The 19,825-nt window shown below is 37.9% G+C and overlaps 1 protein-coding gene across 1 annotated transcript in view; it reads right to left on the bottom strand.

The window, feature by feature from the left end:
- Positions 1–298: 298 nt before the first annotated feature.
- Positions 299–19,825, bottom strand: part of SNX3 (sorting nexin 3) — an 85,833-nt gene continuing 66,306 nt past the window's right edge. Inside the window, exons 3-4 of the mRNA XM_066373530.1 lie at positions 3,052–3,176; positions 299–1,053 (exon numbers count right to left, since the gene is read on the bottom strand). Coding sequence (XP_066229627.1) covers positions 948–1,053; positions 3,052–3,176 — 231 coding nt within the window. The 3' untranslated portion in view covers positions 299–947. The remainder of the gene's footprint in view (positions 1,054–3,051; positions 3,177–19,825) is intronic.

Genomic DNA, 19,825 nt, shown 5'->3' with positions numbered 1-19,825 from the left:
CTTAAAGAGGCCTTTTAAAAAAAATGACTTGAGAGTATAAAGCATTTTTCAAATACTCTAAGTGCTTCATAACAACTCAATATGCCTTAAAGAATGCTTTTTTTAAAAGTACATCACGTTTTTTGTTGTTGTTTAACAGAAAATACCCACACAAAGGGTGGTGGCATATTTGATTTCACCACTGTTTAAAGAGGAATGAAGTTACAGGAATGAGAAGTATATAATTAGTAAATAATCCCTCTCAACAAGTGAGTAAAGTAGGGAAGCCATAAAGGAAGAGAAGTCAGAGGCAACACAATCAGTGCATATCAGAAATGCATTTTTATTTGAAAACAACTTAAATTTTTAGACAAATGATTTTAGTATATAAATTTGATTTTGTTTTTATACAGAATATAAAGGTTTCCCTCACTGATCTTCCGTGGGAAGGGACTGACGGCCTGAAGGGAGATACTTCCTGCATACAGGTGCTATCTTACACGGAGGGTGCTGGCAGCCAATGGTGCAGTGCTCCCACACATAACTTAGAGTAGGTGACATCACATTTAAAAAAGGGGTAAGAGAAATACTCTAGTTAATCAGATTCAAGAAGCAAACATGACACAAAAACTGCGCAGATAAGATCAGGTCAGTAACTTTAGTTGGGACACTGCAGATAATGCTGGAGTAACAGGATTGTGGGGCTATAGTGTGCACCACATTAAAACAGCAAGGAGGAGCTATTACATAGAAAGGCTGGAATGAGGGATTTTCACTAAAGCAAATTAACTTCTCGTCAACTGCCAAGACAAAACAAAACAAAGCGAAGCAGAGCATATGGGAGTTAGTATAGTGAAGGCAGTTATGCCAGTTTCTGTGCAGCATGCTGAAAGTTAGTTAGAACTTCTTCACTGGTGCGTACGAATCATTAATAGCCATGGAAAGTTTTATTTTGCCCTTGCCAAATTTCAGGCATGTCTTATTTTAGATGGAGTATAGCTTTTATCTATTATTTCATCCTGTAAAAACATGTGAAGACAACGCTCATTCTGTGCCAGAGGATGACCAGCGACCCTAGGAATAAAAAAGACAAATTCAATTCAATGTTTTGTAGCAAAAGGGGGGAGTCAAACACATATTTTAAGGTTAGTAATAAGTTAGTCTGAAATGCCCATTAAGCTATCCTCTATCAACTTATGGTAAATTTTCTCTCCTTTGGTTCATACGAGTCCTTCAGAGAACATCTAGTCACTAGCTTTGCACTGCTTCTGACACATGTATCCAATCAGCTTCTTCACCTGCTGGATGGTATATTCATAAGAAACCTAAATTAATTTTAATACTAAAAGTGTCCTGACTCTAAGAATTTGTTTTGAAGAAGAAAAATATACAGGATTAGAGTTAGAAATATACTGGATTTCAATCAAAGCCCCAAATAGTAAGAAACAGGCACAAATATACAGGGTTTTGGGGGGAGAGGTGGAGGGAGGGTTGCTTGCTTTTAAAGGTTTCCATTAGACTTAAACACAAGATCAGACTGGGCAAACAGACTACTATTTCAGAATTTAAAAACATCTAATCTGTATTCTCTAAAAGGAAAATAAACATGTATTCTCTAAAAGGAAAGTATGTTCATAAAAAGAAAATGAAGGTTATGTGCTACAGTAGATAACAAAAAATTAAAGATTTTTTAACTTTGCCTTCAGTTTACTTACTACTCCCAGATCCTCAAATGACTTGATAAAAATTAAAATGCTTCTAATAAAGAGTCCACACAACCATATTCTGTAGGATTTGACCTTATATGGTCTAACTTAAGGCCAATATATAATTATAGTGGACTGTTAGCTGGCATAACTCTCCCTATTTGGCTTTTAAAAAAGGGCTATATTTCGGCCCTGGCCGGTTGGCTCAGCGGTAGAGCGTCGGCCTGGCGTGCGGGGGACCCGGGTTCAATTCCCGGCCAGGGCACATAGGAGAAGCGCCCATTTGCTTCTCCACCCCCCCCCCCTCCTCTCTGTCTCTCTCTTCCCCTCCTGCAGCCAAGGCTCCATTGGAGCAAAGATGACCCAAGCTCTGGGGATGGCTCCTTGGCCTCTGCCCCAGGCGCTAGAGTGGCTCTGGTCGTGGCAGAGCGTCGCCCCTGGTGGGCATGCCTGGTGGATCCCGGTCGGGCGCATGCGGGAGTCTGACTGTCTTTCCCCGCTTCCAGCTTCAGAAAAATGCTTAAGAATTTTTTTTTTTAATTCAATAAAAGGAGGGGAGGCAGAGACAGATCCCCACATCCATCCCAACTGGATCCACCTGGCAAGCCTACTAGAGGATGATGCTCTGCCCATTTGGGGCATTGCTCCGTTGCTCAGCAACTGAGCTCTTCTTAGTGCCTGAGGTGGAGGCCATGGAGCCATCCTCAGCACCTAGGGCCAACTTGCTCCAATGAAGCCATGGCTGCAAGAGGAGGAGGAGGAGGAGAGAGAGAGAGAGAGAAAGAGTGGGAGGGGTGGAGAAGCAGTCCCTCTCCTGTGTTCCCTTGACCTGAAATCGAAAATGGGACATCTATATGCCAGGCCGACATTCAACCACTGAGCCAACTGGCCAGGGTCAAGAGCTTCTAAAGCAAAAGATAACCCCAAATCTTACATTTCCAAAAGAATTGATTTTGCCATACAATTTTAAATGTGCACATTTACAAGACGTGCTGATACCTCCCCATCTACAATCAAACAAAATGATTTCAAGTGTATTTTAAGTATTGTTCATATTAGACCATACCTTAAACCAGAATCTTAACTGTATTTTTTTAAATGCTGCAATTTTAAATGTAATTTGCATATATTAACCAAGAAATATAAAACTTAGGTCAAAACTAAGATACTTCAATTACTCAAGTGTGTTAATTTTTATCACATGATATTCAACTTGTTATATACTTTTACTTTGTCTAAATGATACAAATGTTAGTTAAAAATGGGCAAAAAGTAAAGTTCAGCTTAATATCAAGATTTCTAGTATTCAAATCAGGTAGTCTCAGAACTGTTCACACTTATACCCTGAGAGACAGAACGCACTTACTTGTTTATAAACTGCTCCAGACCTTGTTTCCTTTCTTCGATAAAACTGTCGTCAAATATTCCATCATCTCCTCTAAATGGAAGTTGACGCAAAAATGCTTTCCCAGGGAGTGGGGGAACTACAACCTAAAACATCGTAAGGAAAGAGTTCTGGAACATGCTGAATTGTTAACATTTATAGAGCACAACATGAAGACAAAGTATATCCTCACTATGAGAGCCATCCCACTGTCAAACTTGTTTAAATATAAAAGGGAATTAGTAAAAAACACATTGAAAAAATATTCAATGTTTTGGAGGCAAGATAAACAAATGCAAAACAGCCCATCAGAACAAAGCTCTTCAATGGCTAGGTCCCTAGCTTAATTATCACTTTTTCTGGACTAATTAACAAAGCACAAGTATACAAAGAGAACAGTCAAGCAATACTGAAATAAAAGCTACTATGACCCTCAGATGGTTTTTGATGTCACTTGGGGAAGACAATCCTTTATTACAATGGAAACTGCTGATATCAAAACCAACTCTCAGTTCAATAAAGACATAAAATATTAACAATGTTCTGACATGGGCAGATAAAATTCCATGACCAATTTCTTCCACCTCATATGATGTGCATATACTAGTCTTTTCTAATTGTGTCTGAGGTGATGTCAAAATAATCAACTACTTTTTGTCACCACTATTCCATTTCCTAGGCTAAGCAACCTGTTAACTTTCTCCCAAATTTGGTATCTTACCTTTCCCCAAAGACCTGTCATTTCTTCCTTCACACAATATAAGAACATCCCAAAATTTCCCCTTGAAAGCCTGTCTTCTAGGGTCATCTTATACTGGGACCTCTTTTCTGGGAGTTGTTTGGACCTCACATATTTGTTTGAATCAAACAGACCTAGCTATTTTATTTCACAGGTTAGTTTAGTTTCTCTATCCTAGGATTTCTCAACCATGGCACTAGTACATAATTCTCTGTATTAGAGGACTTCCTTGTACACTGTAGAATACTTAACAGCATCCCAGGCCTCTACCCACTATATATCACCAGTAACATCCCTAGTCTTAACAATAAAAAATGTCTCCAAAATTGTCAAATGTCTCCTGGGAGACAAAACTGCCCCTGTGGAGAACTACCAATCCAGCCTATTAATGTCTCCAAATCAAGGACTCTCTCTTAGGCTACTTATGGTTATTTTAATAAAAAAACTGGGAATATAATAGAAGCTCAAATATATGTTAAATGACCAACCACTTAGCTGGAACCTTATCTTTCTACAAAAGACAGAAAAAGTGTAAGCAAACAAGTCAAACAAGAAGAAATATAAATAATAAGCACCAATAATACAAATTATACATATTCTAAGAGGTAAAATTTTAAACCCTTGATGCAGAGTTTTATAACTAGAAGTTATCCTAAAACAATAATTTAACAGGGTAAAAAAGGAAAAGAGCAGCACAATTTCATACAGATTAGCAAAAATAATAATAGCAAAAAAGAAACACAAAACTAAACATCCAACATAAACTTCATCATTCCTTCTTAGACCTACCTACTCTCCCCAGATGATCAGTAAGTAAAACAACTTAACATTTGTCTACACAGGTTTACTTCAGAATTCTTTTCTTAAATTTATTGAGGTCACATTATCTTCACCATATTGGCATTTGTGAAGTTGAGAGTTAAAACCTACAAGGACCTTACAACTGAAAAGTAATCATAATTACTGAGTTCCAGCAGAATGGCTCTTTTATGAGCAGGGAGCAACATTCTATCTTTAAAGTAATTATAAAAAAAAAAGTAATCTAGTGCACTAACTAAATGACTACCATTAATTCAAGGTAGAATTTAGCATAAAATTTAAGATTAAAGATTTCTCTGTATTGTCATCTGTAGAGATACATTTTTCCTCACATATTTTTTTTTAAAGTCATTGAAATGGATGATGAGGTTGTAGGCAACAGGATTAATGATATACAAAAATCAAGAGTGACTTGTTCAACTAAGTTTCTCTTCAACATCAAATTATTTTTGCTAGATGACATCAGAGTAATGGCAACATGAGAGATACTCCTGATCTCTCCCTTTGAAAGTTCAACAAATTGAACAACTATAATGCAGCGAAGGAACCCTAGCTGGGCTTTCCGGTGCATCTGAGAGAGCTAAGTACTGAATGGACTAAAGATGGGATGGAGTGAAAAAGGGGGCATAAGATAAAATGCATTTGTGGTGGGCTTTGGAGAAGAGACAAACCTGGCGTGACTGGGTTTCCTTCTACTGGGAGAAGTGGTAAGATAGAGGAGCAGAGGGGGAGATAAATCAAAGTGGCCAGAATGCAGGGTCATGGCCAGTGTTCTGATGGTCTGCCTGCAGTCCACACTCAGCAGATACGGATAAAGCAAAAGTGTGGCCCCAGCCTCCCAGATCCTGCCTCTCTCACCTTGTGGTACGAAGAGTGACAGAGACAAATCTTACAGTTAGCTCTCCAGAGCACTCTCTTCCCTGAAGAATAGAGATGCTCTATGGCCAGTCCCCAGGTTTGTTGAGATGTGGGAAGGAAGGCCCAGAAGCCTGAATCCCCATTGCTAGAGCCATAAAGCCATAAAGCCCAAGCTGTAAAGCTGAAGCAACAAGGCTGAAGCAGAAAAGCCCTCACTACATGCCCTACCCACCAACGTGAATGTGGCCCCACCTACATTTTTGTGGCAGTAACACATCAGCACACAGCACAGGAACTTCACAGAGCTAAAGGTGTAATACAGCAACACCTACTGGAAAGAACCACTCAAAACCAAAATTTATTTGTCCCTTTTCCCATTTTTTATTCTTTTGTCTCTTTTCATTTTTAAAAATTTTTATAATTTTATTCTATTTTTTTTGTGGGTGTTTTATTTTTTGTTTACTTTCAATATTTTTTATCCAATGGGTTTTCTTCTTTACCTATCATAATGTTTTAAATTTTTATATTTTTTATTATATATATTTTTAATTTTTCATTTCTTTGTTTTCTTTCTTAGGGACTTAACAATACCACCCTCAAATGCCATCAAGGAGGAAGAAATCGAATAACATGGCTACACAAGACAGAGACGTTTTTCAGAAAGAAAATTAAAAATCTCAAGAAAAAAAATCTCAATCACATGGTGAAGTCCTGGAGTTAAATGATTAAGAATTCAAAACTGAAATTCTGAAAATGCTCAATGAGAGGTGAGAAGACACCAATAGGCAACTTAATGAGCTCAGAAAACAAACTAATGAACAAAATGAATACCTCACCAAGGAGACTGAAACTTTAAAAACAGAGATGAAAAACAAAATTGATGACTGAGGTAGCAAGTTTAGCTAACAGAACAAGCCAGATAGAAGAAAGAATCAGTGACATCAGAGACAGGCAACTAGAGATGCTACAGAGAGAAGAGGAGACTCACAAATTAAAAAAACTGAGAGCTTTACAAGAATTGTCCATCAGAAAGAGCAATATAAGAATAATGGGTATCTCAGAAGAAGAAGAGAGGAAGAAGGGAATGGAGAGCCTATTCAAACAAATAATTAATGAAAATTTCCCAAGCCTATGGAAAGAGTTAGAGCCTCAAATCCAAAGATGCAAACAGAACACTGAGTTTCTGCAATCCAAACAGACCTACTCCAAGGCACATCGTAATAAAATTGTCAAAAATCAATGACAAAGAAAGAATCCTCAAGGCAGCTAGAGAAAAGACAAACATAACATATAAAGGAAGGCCCACTAAGTTATCATCAGACTTCTCAGCAGAAATTCTACAAGCCAGAAGAGTGGACCCAAACATTCAAAGTACTGAAACAGAGTAATTACCAGCCAAGAATACTATATCCATCAAAGTTATCCTTCAAATATGAAGGAGAAATAAAAACTTTTATAGACAGAGAGGTGAGGGAATTTATCACCAGAAAAACCTATCTGCAGAAAATACTCAAGGAGGTTATTCAACCAGACTCAAAGAACAAAACAAATCAAAACCACAAGTGAAAGCTCCAACAAAGTCACAATAAAAACAAGGATAATCTGTGACAACAATAACATAAAAGAGGAGAGGATGAATATCTGCAGTAGCAAAGGAGGATAAAGTGCAGAAGCACTTTAAAGACGACAAAGGACTCTTGTAGATATGAACATTATTTTTCTTAACCTAAAGGTAACCACCCACAAAACAGCCACTACTGAAATACACAGCTTAAAAAAAGAAACAGGGGAAAGAAGTATGGAATAGCATCAAACAAAAACTAACAGAAATAAAAAGAGAAGAACCAAACTAGACACAGAGCTACCAGAAAACAAAACATAAAATGGCTATAGGAAATCATCAAGTGTCAATAATTACCCTAAATGTAAATGGACTGAACTCACCTATAAAGAGATACAGAGTAGCCAGATCAGGTGATAGCACAGTGTATAGAGCATCGGACTGGGATGCAAAGGACCCAGGTTTGAGACCCCCAGGTCAACAGCTTGAGCGCGGGCTCATCTGGTTTGAGCAAAGCCTACCAGCTTGGACCCAAGGTCGCTGGCTCGAGCAAGGGGTTACTTGGTCTGCTGAAGGCCCATGGTCAAGGAACACATGAGAAGGCATCAATGAACAACTAAGGTGTTGCAATGAAAAACTAATGATTGATGCTTCTCATCTCTCTCCGTTCCTGTCTGTCCCTATCTATACCTCTCTCTGACTCTCTCTCTCTGTTAAAAAAAAAAAAAAAAGGAGATACAGAGTAGCAGATTGGGTCAAAAAGCAAAACCCAACCATATGCTGCCTTCAAGAGACACATCTAAACTGCAAGCACAAAAGTAGATTGAAAATGAAAGGTTGGAAAATGATTTTCCAAGCAAATAATATCCAAAGAAAAGCAGGAGTAGCCAAACTCATATCTGATAACACTGACTTCAAGACAACAAAGATAACCAGAGACAAAGATGGACATTTTATAATGATAAAGGGGACATTGTACCAAGAAGACATAACACTTCTTAATATATATGCACCGAACCAGGGAGCACCAAAATATGTAAGACATCTACTAACTGATCTAAAAATGGAAGCAGACAAAATCACAATCACACTTAGAGATTTCAACACAACATTGATGGCTTTAGACAGATCATTCAAACAGAAAATCAATAAAGAAATATTGGTCTTAAATGATACTCTGGATCAAATGGACATAATAAACATAGGACATTTCATCCAAAACCTCAGATTATATATTCTTCTTTAGTGTACATGGAACATTCTCAAGGATAGACCATATGTTGGGCCACAAAACTAACATCAACAAATTTAAAAAGTCTGAAATTATACCAAGCATATTTTCTGATCATAAGGTTTTGCAATTAGAATTCAACTGTAAAAAGGGAGTAAAAAACCCCACAAAAATGTGGAAATTAAATAACACACTTCTAAAAAATGACTGCGTGAAAGAAGAAATAAAACAAGACAAATGAAAATGACAACATGACACATCAAAATTTCTGGGATGCAGGGAAAGCAGTAATAAGAGAAAAATTTTTTATCATTACAGGCTTATATCAAGAAACAAGAGATTCCAAGTAAACAACCTAACACCACACCTTAAGGAACTAGAAAAAGAACAAAGGCAACCCAAAGTCAGAGAAGAAAGGAAATATATAGTAAGAATTAGAGAACTAAATGAAATAGAGTAAAAAAACTATAGAAAAATTAATATAACAAAGAGCTGATTCTTTGAAAACATCAATAAAATGAACATACCACTGGCTAGATTCACTACAAGAAAAAAGAGGAAGGACTCATATAAACAAAATGCAAAATGAAAGAGAAGAAATTAACACAGACATCATAGATATACAAAAGATCATAGTAGAATTTTATGAAAGACTATATGTCACCAAATTCAACAACCTGTAGGAAATGGATAAATTCCTAGAGCTATACAATCTTCCTAGACTGAGTCATGAAGAAGTGGAAAACCTAAATAGACCTTAAGCAGGGAGGAAATAGAAACAACTTTCAACTCCCTCACCAAAAAAATAAAGGTCCAGGAACAGACACACTAGTGAATTCTGCCAAACAGCCAAAGATTTGGTACCTACCCTCTCACAGTTTAAAAAAACCCCCAGAAGAAGCAATACTCTCTAACACACTTTATGAGGCCAACATAACTCTCATTCCAAAACCTGGCAAGGACAACACAGAAAAAGAAAACTACAGACCAATATCTCTGATGAATACAGATACAAAAGTCCTAAACAAAATATTAGCAAATTGAATATAACAACACATTAAAAAAAACCCATTATGATCAAGTGGGAATCATTCCTGGAGCACAAGGATAGTTCAACATATAGAAATCGAACAACATAATACATAGAACATAATACATATCAACATAATACATATCAACAAAACAAAGAACAGAAATCATATGATGCTATCAACAGGTGCAGAAAAAGCATTCAGTAAGATACAACATCCCTTTATGTTTAAAACACTCAAGAAAATTGGAATAGAAGGAAAGTACCTCATTATAATGAAGGCCATATATGACAAACCATCAACTAATATCATACTAAATTGTAAAAATATTAAGGCTTTTCCTCTAAAATCAGGACCGAGACAAGGCTGCCCACTCTCTCCACTCTTATTCAATATACTTCTGGGAACTTTTAGACAGAGCAATCGGCAAGAAAAAGAAATAAAAGATATTCAAGGTATTCATATAGAGAAAGAAGTAGTAAAGATATCACTTTTTTCTTTCTTTTTCTTTAAATTTTTATTGATTTTTAGAGAGGGGGGGAGAGAGAGAGAGAGAGAGAGAGAGAGAAGGGGGAGGAGCAGGAAGCATCAACTCCCATATGTGCCTTGACCAGGCAAGCCCAAGGTTTCGAACTGGCAACCTCAGTGTTCCAGGTTGACGCTTTATCCCACTGCGCCACCACAGGTCAGGCAGATATCACTTTTTTCAGATGACATGATCCGGTGTATAGAAAACCCCAAGGACTCCACTGAAAAACTATTAGAAACAATAAACCAAATACAGTAAAGTTGCAGGATACAAAATCAGTATACCAAATTCTACTGCTTTTCTATATGCCAATGATGAAACTTCAGAAAATGAACTGAAAACAACAATTCCTTTTGCAACTGCAACAACAAAAAATAAAGTACCTAGGAATAAACTTAAAGGATATGAAGGACCTATATACTGAAAATTACAAAACATCATTGAAAGAAGTTGAAAAAGACACAATGAAATACATCCCCATCAAAATCCCAATGTCATTTTTTAAAGAGATAGAACAAAAAATTACCAGGTTTGTAGGTAACCATAAAAAAATCCAAATAGCCAAAGCAATCCTGAGGAAAAAGAATGAAGCTGGAGGTATCATACTACCTATACTACCTGACTTCAAATTATACTACAGAGCCACGATAATCAAAACAGCATGGTATTGGCAGAAAAACAGACATACAGAGCAATGAAACAGAATTGAGAGCCCAGAAATAAAACCACATATATATGGACAAATTATCTTTGACAAAGGAACTAAAAACATACAATGGAGAAAAGAAAGCCTCTTCAATAAATGGTGCTGGGAAAATTGAAAAACCACATGCAAAAGAATGAAACTTGACTACAGTTTGTCCCCCTGCACAAAAATTAATTTAGAATAGATCAAAGACCTAAATATAAGACCTAAAACTATAAATTACATAGAAGAAAACATAGGTACTAAGCTCATGGACCTTGTCCATAGAGAACAATTTATGAATCTGACCCCAAAGGCAAGGGAAGTAAAGGCAACAATAAATGAATGAGACTATATCAAACTAAAAAGCTTCTGCACAGCAAAAGAAACTGACAACAAAACAAACAGCCAACTAAATGGGAGATATTTGCAAACAACAGTTCTGATAAGGGGTTAATATCCAAAATATATATAGAAAGAACTCACAAAGCTTAGCAACAAGCAAACAATCCAATTAAAAAATGGGGAGAGGACTTTAACAGACACTTCTCCCGAGAGGACATACAAATGGCCAAGAGATATATGAAAATATGCTCATCTTCACTAGCTATTAGAGAAATGCGAATAAAAACTACAATGAGATACCACCTCACACCTGTTAGATTGGCTATTATCAACAAGACAGGTAATAACAAGTGTTGGAGAGGCTCCGGAGAAAAAGGAATCCTTGTTCACTGCTGGAGGGAATATAAAGTAGTACAACTATTATGGAAGAAAGTATGGTTGTTTCTCAAAAAATTAAGAATAGAATTACCATATAAGCCAGCAATCCCTCTACTGGGTATCTACCCCCAAAATTTGAAAACACTGGTACTTAAAGACACATGCACCCCCATGTTCATTGCAGCATTGTTCACAGTGGCCAAGACATGGCCTCAACAAAATGCCTTTTGATAAAGGATTGGGTAAAAAAGATGTGGTACATATATACAATGGAATACTACTCAGTCATAAGAAATGATGACATAGTGACATTTACAACAATATGGATGGACCTTGAGAACATTATACTAAATGAAATAAGTAAATCAGAAAAAGCTGAGAACTATATGATTTCACACATAGGTGGGATATAAAATTGAGACTCATGGACATAGATAAGAGGCGAAGGGAACATGGGGAGAGGGAAGGGGACTTGTGTGAATGGAGAGGGGGGAGGGGGAAAGGGCGTAAAAAGGGACAAATATAAGGTGACAGAAAATTATTTGACTCTGGGTGATGGGTGTACAACATAATGAACAGTTCAAATACTATAGAAATGCTCACTTAAAACCTATGTACTTTTATAGATCAATGTCACCATGTTCTAGTTAATTTTCTAAATAAAATTCAAAAATTAAAAAAAATTTTTTTGTTAAACAATCTGAGAACACCTAGTTAGAATTCTTATACTATTCATGACATTTAAAAGTCATGACTCTGAAGACATGTGGGTGCACATGGGGCAAGCAGTTGACAGGAGACTATCTCGGTAGTAAAATACAGTGGTACATTGACACGAGTTTAATTCATTTCATGGCCAAACTGTGACTCAATTTGCTCGTGTGTCAAATCGAATTTCCCCTTTTAAATTAATGAAAATGCAATTAATCCATTCCGGCCCCCCAAAACCAGACGAATTATTTTTTTTATAAGCTTTTAAGTAAGAAAATGTATTTTATAAATAACAAATACATACACACACACACACACACATAATAATAGAGAATGTAAAGAAATAAACTGGTTTATGAAGTGTATTTACCTTCAAGGTCAAGTGAAGATGCTGGCAGAGGAGGAGGAGACATTAGAATAGCAATGGTCCTTCCCAAGCAGGAAGGTAATTAGCAATTTCATAGACAGCTGCCTAGTGCCATTTTTAACAATAAAGATGAGCAAACTCAGAAAATACAAATTTTACAAACTCATTTGCCCAACAATCATCATTTTCTTCACTGACTTTTGGCTTTTTCGCCACACTTTCCTCACTTTCACTTAGACGCCGTTTCAACAAAAACCTTTTCATGGAAGTTTGTTTCTACTTCCCTTTCAGAACATTTGGCAGGCTATCTAGTGGAGGGTGGCGGAAGCTCGTGATTCAAATATCCGCTCATGACTTGAAGCAAAAAATCCCACGAGTCACTGCTCGTCTCTTAAATTGCTCATGATTTAAAGTGCTTGTTCGTGTGTCAAGGTACCACTGTATAGTGAAAGCCAAAGTATACTATAAAAGCTAAAAGACTTAACCATAATGACCAGTAAACACAACAAATGTCACCTACATTCTAGCCTAGCAGTTAAAAGTTCTAATATATAAACAAAGTCACTTAATTAATTGTTCTTAGCAGTATGTAATAGAAGTACAACTTTCACAAAGGTTAAACTCTCAAGAAATTGAACTAGTCTGTGTAATGTTAAAAGCAAAGTATTGTGCTTCAAAGGACAACATTAAGAAAGTAAAAATCAGCCTTGACCAGGCGGTGGCGCCGTGGATAGAGCGTCGGACTGGGATGCAGAGGACCCAGGTTTGAGACCCTGATGTCGCCAGCTGAGTGTGGGCTCATTTGGTTTGAGAAAAAGCCCACCAGCTTGAACCCAAGGTCGCTGGCTCCAGCAAGGGTTTACTCAGTCTGCAGACGGCCCGCAGTCAAGGCACATATGAGAAAGCAATCAATGAACAACTAAGGTGTTGCAATGCACAATGAAAAACTAATGATTGATGCTTCTCATCTCTCTCATCAGACTATCTAGAGCAGGGGTCTCAAACTCATGGCCCGCGGGCCGCATGCGGCCCGCCAAACAATGTTGTACTGATTTTTTTTTGTTTTCAACTGCAGTGAGAAAACTGTTGCGTAACAGTTGCCTTTTGTAGACCTAGTGCGGCCCGCCGAACAGCTGTGATCTTGCTCTGCGGCCCACATGCTGAGTTGAGTTTGAGACCCCTGAAGAGGGATAGTCTGTCTGTCCCTGTCTATCCCTCTCTCTGACTCACTCTCTGTCTCTGTAATAAATAAATAAATAAATAAATAAATAAATAAATAAATAAATAAATAAAAAAAAATTAAAAAAAAAGAAAAGTAAAAATCAATCCATAGAACGGGAGAAGAATTTTGCAAGTCATATATTATCCAATAAGGCACTTGTAAGAGTTTCTATATATTCTAGATACAACTCAATAAAAAAAAGACAAAACCTCTATTAATTTGGCAAAGGATATGAAAAACTATTTCTCCAAAAAAGATATATAAATGACTGATAAGTACATGAAAGATGATCAACATCATTAGCCATCAGGAAAATGAAAACCAAAACCACAATGAGATACCACTTCATATACACTGAGAAAGCTATAATAAAGACAGGTAACAATGTTGGTGAAGATGTGCAAAACAGGCAGTTCCTCAAAAGGTTAAACAGAGTTCTAATATGACCCAACAAATCCACTCCTAGGTATATACATATTATACTATATACTCAAGAGAAATGAAAACATATATCCAGACAAAAATCTATACACAAACGTTCATAGCAGCATTAATCATTAATCATAATAGTCAAGAAGCAGAAACAACCCAAATGTCCCACCAGCTGATGAATGAATAAATAAAATGTGGTCGTTATTTGGCAATATAAAGAAAAAATAATATGGGGGAGATTGGCAGTGACTACTAATTGGTATGGGGATTCTTTAATAAAGTGATTAAAACATTCTAAAATTGACTGCAGTAATAGTTACTTGACTTTGTGAATATACTAAGAACCACTGACTTGTAGAGTTTAAAAAGGTGAACCGGGAGATGACGTCAGAGTAATGGCAGGGTAGGAAGCAATACCGATAAATCTCCCCCAAAACTCAACAAGATCTTCAACCAGAAACAGAAAAACCTATCCTTGGAGCCTCCAGATGTTTCGCAATATACCCGAAGGTATGGTCGAGCGAAAAATTGGCTAAATATATAATCAAACCCCGAAGGAAATAGGGAGTAAGAAATGCTCTGCCTTCCTCACTAACCTAAACAGGGCGGCTTTCACTGGGAACTGAGAATATAGAAACTAAGGCGGGCAAAGGGGGTGAATAGATCCAGGCCGCAGCACAAACGGCCGAAACAGGCTGTGGCAGGGAGATCCAAGCTGAGGAAAAACTGTTCCTGTGGCAACCCGGGCAATACAAGCTAACACTCGCGCCAAACCCAGACAAAGAAAGACAAGTGGGGCAGCTATTAGCCCGATCCCCTGGTCAGCGCGCGCAGATAGTGGGCGAGAGATTCCTTCCAAAGCCCCGGGAGTGGGCGCCTGTGTTATCCCACAGAGAGGCAGAATCAGAAGCCTTTGTGTGGGCCGAAAGCGGAACCTCCGGACCGCCCCAGCGCCCAAAAAAAGCCGCGCACAGGGAGGGAGCAAGAGCCAATTCCAATGCTGGAACTTTTCCGTGCGGGTGGGGGTTCCACTCAGAGGGTGAGACTGCTGGCCTGATAACCTGGTCTGCTCATGCAGATAGTGAACAAGAGATTCCTCCGAGTGCCTCAGAAGTGCGCACCCGTGTTATCCCACAGAGGAGCAGAGTCAGGGGCCTTTGTGTGGGCCAAAAGCAGAATCCTGGGCCGCTCTAGCGCCTTGAAAAAGCCACGCACGGGGATGGAGCGAGAGCCAATTCCAACACTGGAACTTTTCCGTGTGGGCGGGGGTTTCACTCAGAGTGTGAGACTTCCGGCCTGACATCCTGGTCTGCGCACACAGATAGTGAGTGAGAGTTTCCTCCAAGCGCCCCGGGAGTGGTTGCCCGCCCGTGTTACCGGACAGAGTGGCAGAGCCAGAGGTCTTTGAGTGGGCAGAAGCCCCGCTTGATTATGCTAGCAGCTCTGACTGACTGGCCTTACCCAGAGCCCTGTGCTGAGTGGAATAAAGTGGGGAGTTGCCAGCTCTTTGAGCCTCTTACTATACAGGCAGAGGCAGCAGCAACCCCATAGCTGGATTATCAGGCTACTAACTGAGGAAGGAAAGATTAGGAGAAAGGCTCCAGGAACACAGACTCTCTCACTGGCAGAGCCTATAAATGCTAATTAACCTCGACTGCCAACGAGACTAAAGCACAATACATGACATTGCCATAAAGACTTATCAACTGCAAACCTCTACCTGAGCGTGCCAAAGGGGCAGAACCCGGGGTACAGAGTCACCGATCAGGAAGAGGGAGAGAAAAGAAAAAGCAAGAAGATAACCTCTCAAAATTAAGAATAATCCGCAGACTTTATAACCTATCCCATTTTATTATATTTGTTCGTTTGTTTCTCTTATCTTCATTCTTGATATATTTTTTTCCTCTTTCAATTAGGTCATTTAACTCTGCTGGTCTTACTCTCTCCTCTCCTTGAACTACACTACCCAAAGTGTTACATCTCCCATTATCTTTTCTTTCCTCTTCCTTTTTCTCTATGAGGGTTGCACTCCAAAACCCTTAACTCTCTCTCTCTCTCCTCTTTTTTTTTTCTTCTTTTAGTGGTTTCCTCTTTTTTTTTTCTCTCTCTCTTTCTTTTCTCCCTCTATATTAGTTTCTTCCTTTCTCCTTTACGTTTCCTCTCATTCAAACCTCAATAACGAACAAATTATCTTATCTGGGACTCAAACTTATGTTTGTGGCATTTTGGTTTTTTTTTACTTCACCTTTTTAACTCACTAGCAGTGCTCCCATCCCTGGCTCTCCATTTTATCTAGTTCTTGTTCCACTAAATACAATAGTAATTTTTTAATTTGTCCCCCCATTTTCCTGTTTCCCTCTTATTCCTCTCATCATAACTCTTAGTCAACCAACACCTGAAAGCAAATCATTTTATTCTTGACCCAAATTTTTTCCTTATTTGCTTTTTGTGGGTCCATACTCCCTTTTCTATTCTTTTTTTTTTTTTGCCCCTTTATTATTTTCCCCAATTCAGGCCCTCCATTACAGGCATTGTTTGTTCTATTTAGTACAATATAATTCACAGTTCAACACAAGATTTTCTCAAGAAAGAGGGGAGAGGAGAGGAGAGGAAAAAAGGAGGGGGGGAATAATTTCCTTTTTTAAAATTTTTCTTATTTTATTTTTTTTATTTCATTATTAATTTTTTTTTAAAAAAACAACTCTTCGATTTTTTTTTTAACTTTTTATTCTTTATGAAATCTCATTAATACTATCAACAAAACCATCCTCAGATGCCATTAAGGAAAAGAAAATCGAATATCATGGATACAAAAGAAAGAGAGGTAACACAGCTAGATGAGGAAAAATCTATGGAGAAAAAATTTAATATATTGGAAACCTTGGAGCTAAATGACAGAGAATTTAAGATAGAAATCCTAAAAATCCTCCGAGATATACAAAAAAACACAGAAAGGCAATTTAGGGAGATCAGAAAACAACTCAATGAACACAAAGAATATATTTCCAAGGAAATTGAAACTATAAAAACAAATCAAACAGAGATGAAAAACTCAATTCACGAGCTGAAAAACGAGGTAACAAGCTTAGCTAATAGAACAGGCCAGATAGAAGAGAGGATTAGTGAAATAGAAGACAAGCAACTTGAGGCACAACAGAGAGAAGAAGAAAGAGACTCAAAAATTAAAAAAAATGAGATAGCCCTACAAGAATTATCTGACTCCATCAAAAAGAATAACATAAGAATAATAGGTATATCAGAGGGAGAAGAGAGAGAAAATGGAATGGAGAACATACTCAAACAAATAATAGACGAGAACTTCCCAAGCCTGTGGAAAGAACTAAAGCCTGAAATTCAAGAAGCAAACAGAACTCCGAGTTTTCTTAATCCCAACAAATCTACTCCAAGGCACATCATAATGAAATTGGCACAAACCAACAACAAAGAAAAAATTCTCAAGGCAGCCAGAGAAAAGAAGAATACAACATATAAAGGAAGGCCCATTAGATTATCATCAGATTTCTCAGCAGAAACTCTACAAGCTAGAAGAGAGTGGACCCCAATATTTAAAGTCCTGAAAGAGAGGAACTTCCAGCCACGAATACTATACCCATCAAAGCTATCCTTCAAATATGAAGGAGAAATAAAAACATTCACAGATACAGAAAAGATGAGGGAATTTATCATCAGAAAACCCCCACTTCAGGAATTACTAAAGGGGGTTCTCTAATCAGATACAAAGAACAACAACAAAAAAAAACAAAGCCACAAGTAAAAGCTCCAAGAAGAACACAATAAAACCAAATTTAAACTGTGACAACAACAAAAAGAAAGGGGGGGAGAGGATGGAGATTAACAGTAGCAAAGGACAACGGAGTGCAAAAGTACTCACAAAATAGTGCGCTACAATGAACAGGGTAGGAACCCTTTTCATTACTTAAAGGTAACCACCATTGAAAAAACCACCACAGAAGCACATGAGATAAAAAAGATAGCAACAGAGGAAAGATGTATGGAATACAACCAAATAAAAACAAAAGATAGAAAAACGAAAGAGATGGATCAAACAAGACACAAAACTAACAGAAAGCAATCTATAAAATGGCAATAGGGAACTCACAAGTGTCAATAATTACACTAAATGTAAACGGATTAAACTCACCAATAAAAAGGCACAGAGTAGCAGAATGGATTAAAAAAGAAAATCCAACTGTATGCTGTCTACAGGAAACTCATCTAAGTAACAAGGGTAAAAACAAATTCAAAGTGAAAGGCTGGAAAACAATTCTCCAAGCAAATAACATCCAAAAAAAAAGCAGGTGTAGCAATACTCATATCGGATAATGCTGACTACAAGACAGCAAAAGTACTCAGAGACAAAAATGGCCATTTCATAATGGCTAAGGGGACACTGAATCAAGAAGACATAACAACTCTTAATATATATGCACCAAACCAAGGAGCACCAAAATATATAAGACAGCTACTTATTGATCTTAAAACAAAAACTGACAAAAATACAATCATACTTGGAGACCTCAATACACCACTGACGGCTCTAGATTGGTCATCCAAACAGAGAATCAACAAAGATATAGTGGCCTTAAACAAAACACTAGAGCACCTGGATATGATAGACATCTACAGGACATTTCATCCCAAAGTGACTGAGTATACATTTTTCTCCAGTGTACATGGATCATTCTCAAGACTTGACCATATGTTGGGCCACAAAAACAACATCAGCAAATTCAGAAAAATCGAAGTTGTACCAAGCATATTTTCTGATCATAAAGCCTTGAAACTAGAATTCAACTGCAAAAAAGAGGAAAAAAATCCCACAAAAATGTAGAAACTAAACAACATACTTTTCAAAAATGAATGGGTTAAAGAAGAAATAAGTGCAGAGATCAAAAGATATATACAGACTAATGAAAATGACAATACGACATATCAGAATCTATGGGATGCAGCAAAAGCAGTGATAAGAGGGAAGTTCATATCACTTCAGGCATATATGAACAAACAAGAGAGAGCCCAAGTGAACCACTTATCTTCACACCTTAAGGAACTAGAAAAAGAAGAACAAAGACGGCCCTGGCCGGTTGGCTCAGCGGTAGTGCGTCGACCTGGCGTGGGGGGGACCCGGGTTCGATTCCTGGTCAGGACACATAGGAGAAGCGCCCATTTGCTTCTCCACCCCTACCCACTCCTTCCTCTGTCTCTCTCTTCCCCTCCCACAGCCAAGGCTCCATTGGAGCAAAGATGGCCCAGGCACTGGGGATGGCTCCTTGGCCTCTGACCCAGGCGCTAGAGTGGCTCTGGTCACAATAGAGCGACGCCCTGGAGGGGCAGAGCATCGCCCCCTGGTGGGCAGAGTGTCGCCCCTGGTGGGCGTGCCAGGTGGATCTCGGTCGGGCGCATGCAGGAGTCTGTCTGACTGTCTCTCCCCGTTTCCAGCTTCAGAAAAGTACAAAAAAAAAAGAAGAAGAACAAAGACAACCCAAAACCAGCCGAAGGAGATAATAAAAATCAGAGCAGAAATAAATGAAATAGAGAATAGAAAAACTATAGAAACAATTAATAGAACAAGGAGCTGGTCCTTTGAAAAGATCAACAAAATGGACAAACCCTTGGCAAGACTTACCAAGGAAAAAAGAGAAAGAACTCATATAAACAAAATCCAAAATGAAAGAGGAGAAATCACCACGGACACTGTAGATATACAAAGAATTATTGTAGAATACTATGAAAAACTTTATGCCACTAAATTCAACAACCTAAAAGAAATGGATAAATTCCTAGAACAATACAACCTTCCTAGACTGAGTCAAGAAGAAGCAGAAAG

Source organism: Saccopteryx leptura, chromosome 3 (genome assembly GCF_036850995.1).
Source record: "Saccopteryx leptura isolate mSacLep1 chromosome 3, mSacLep1_pri_phased_curated, whole genome shotgun sequence".
Classification (NCBI taxonomy): Eukaryota; Metazoa; Chordata; class Mammalia; order Chiroptera; family Emballonuridae; genus Saccopteryx; species Saccopteryx leptura.
This window is presented reverse-complemented; position numbering and strand designations above follow the sequence as displayed.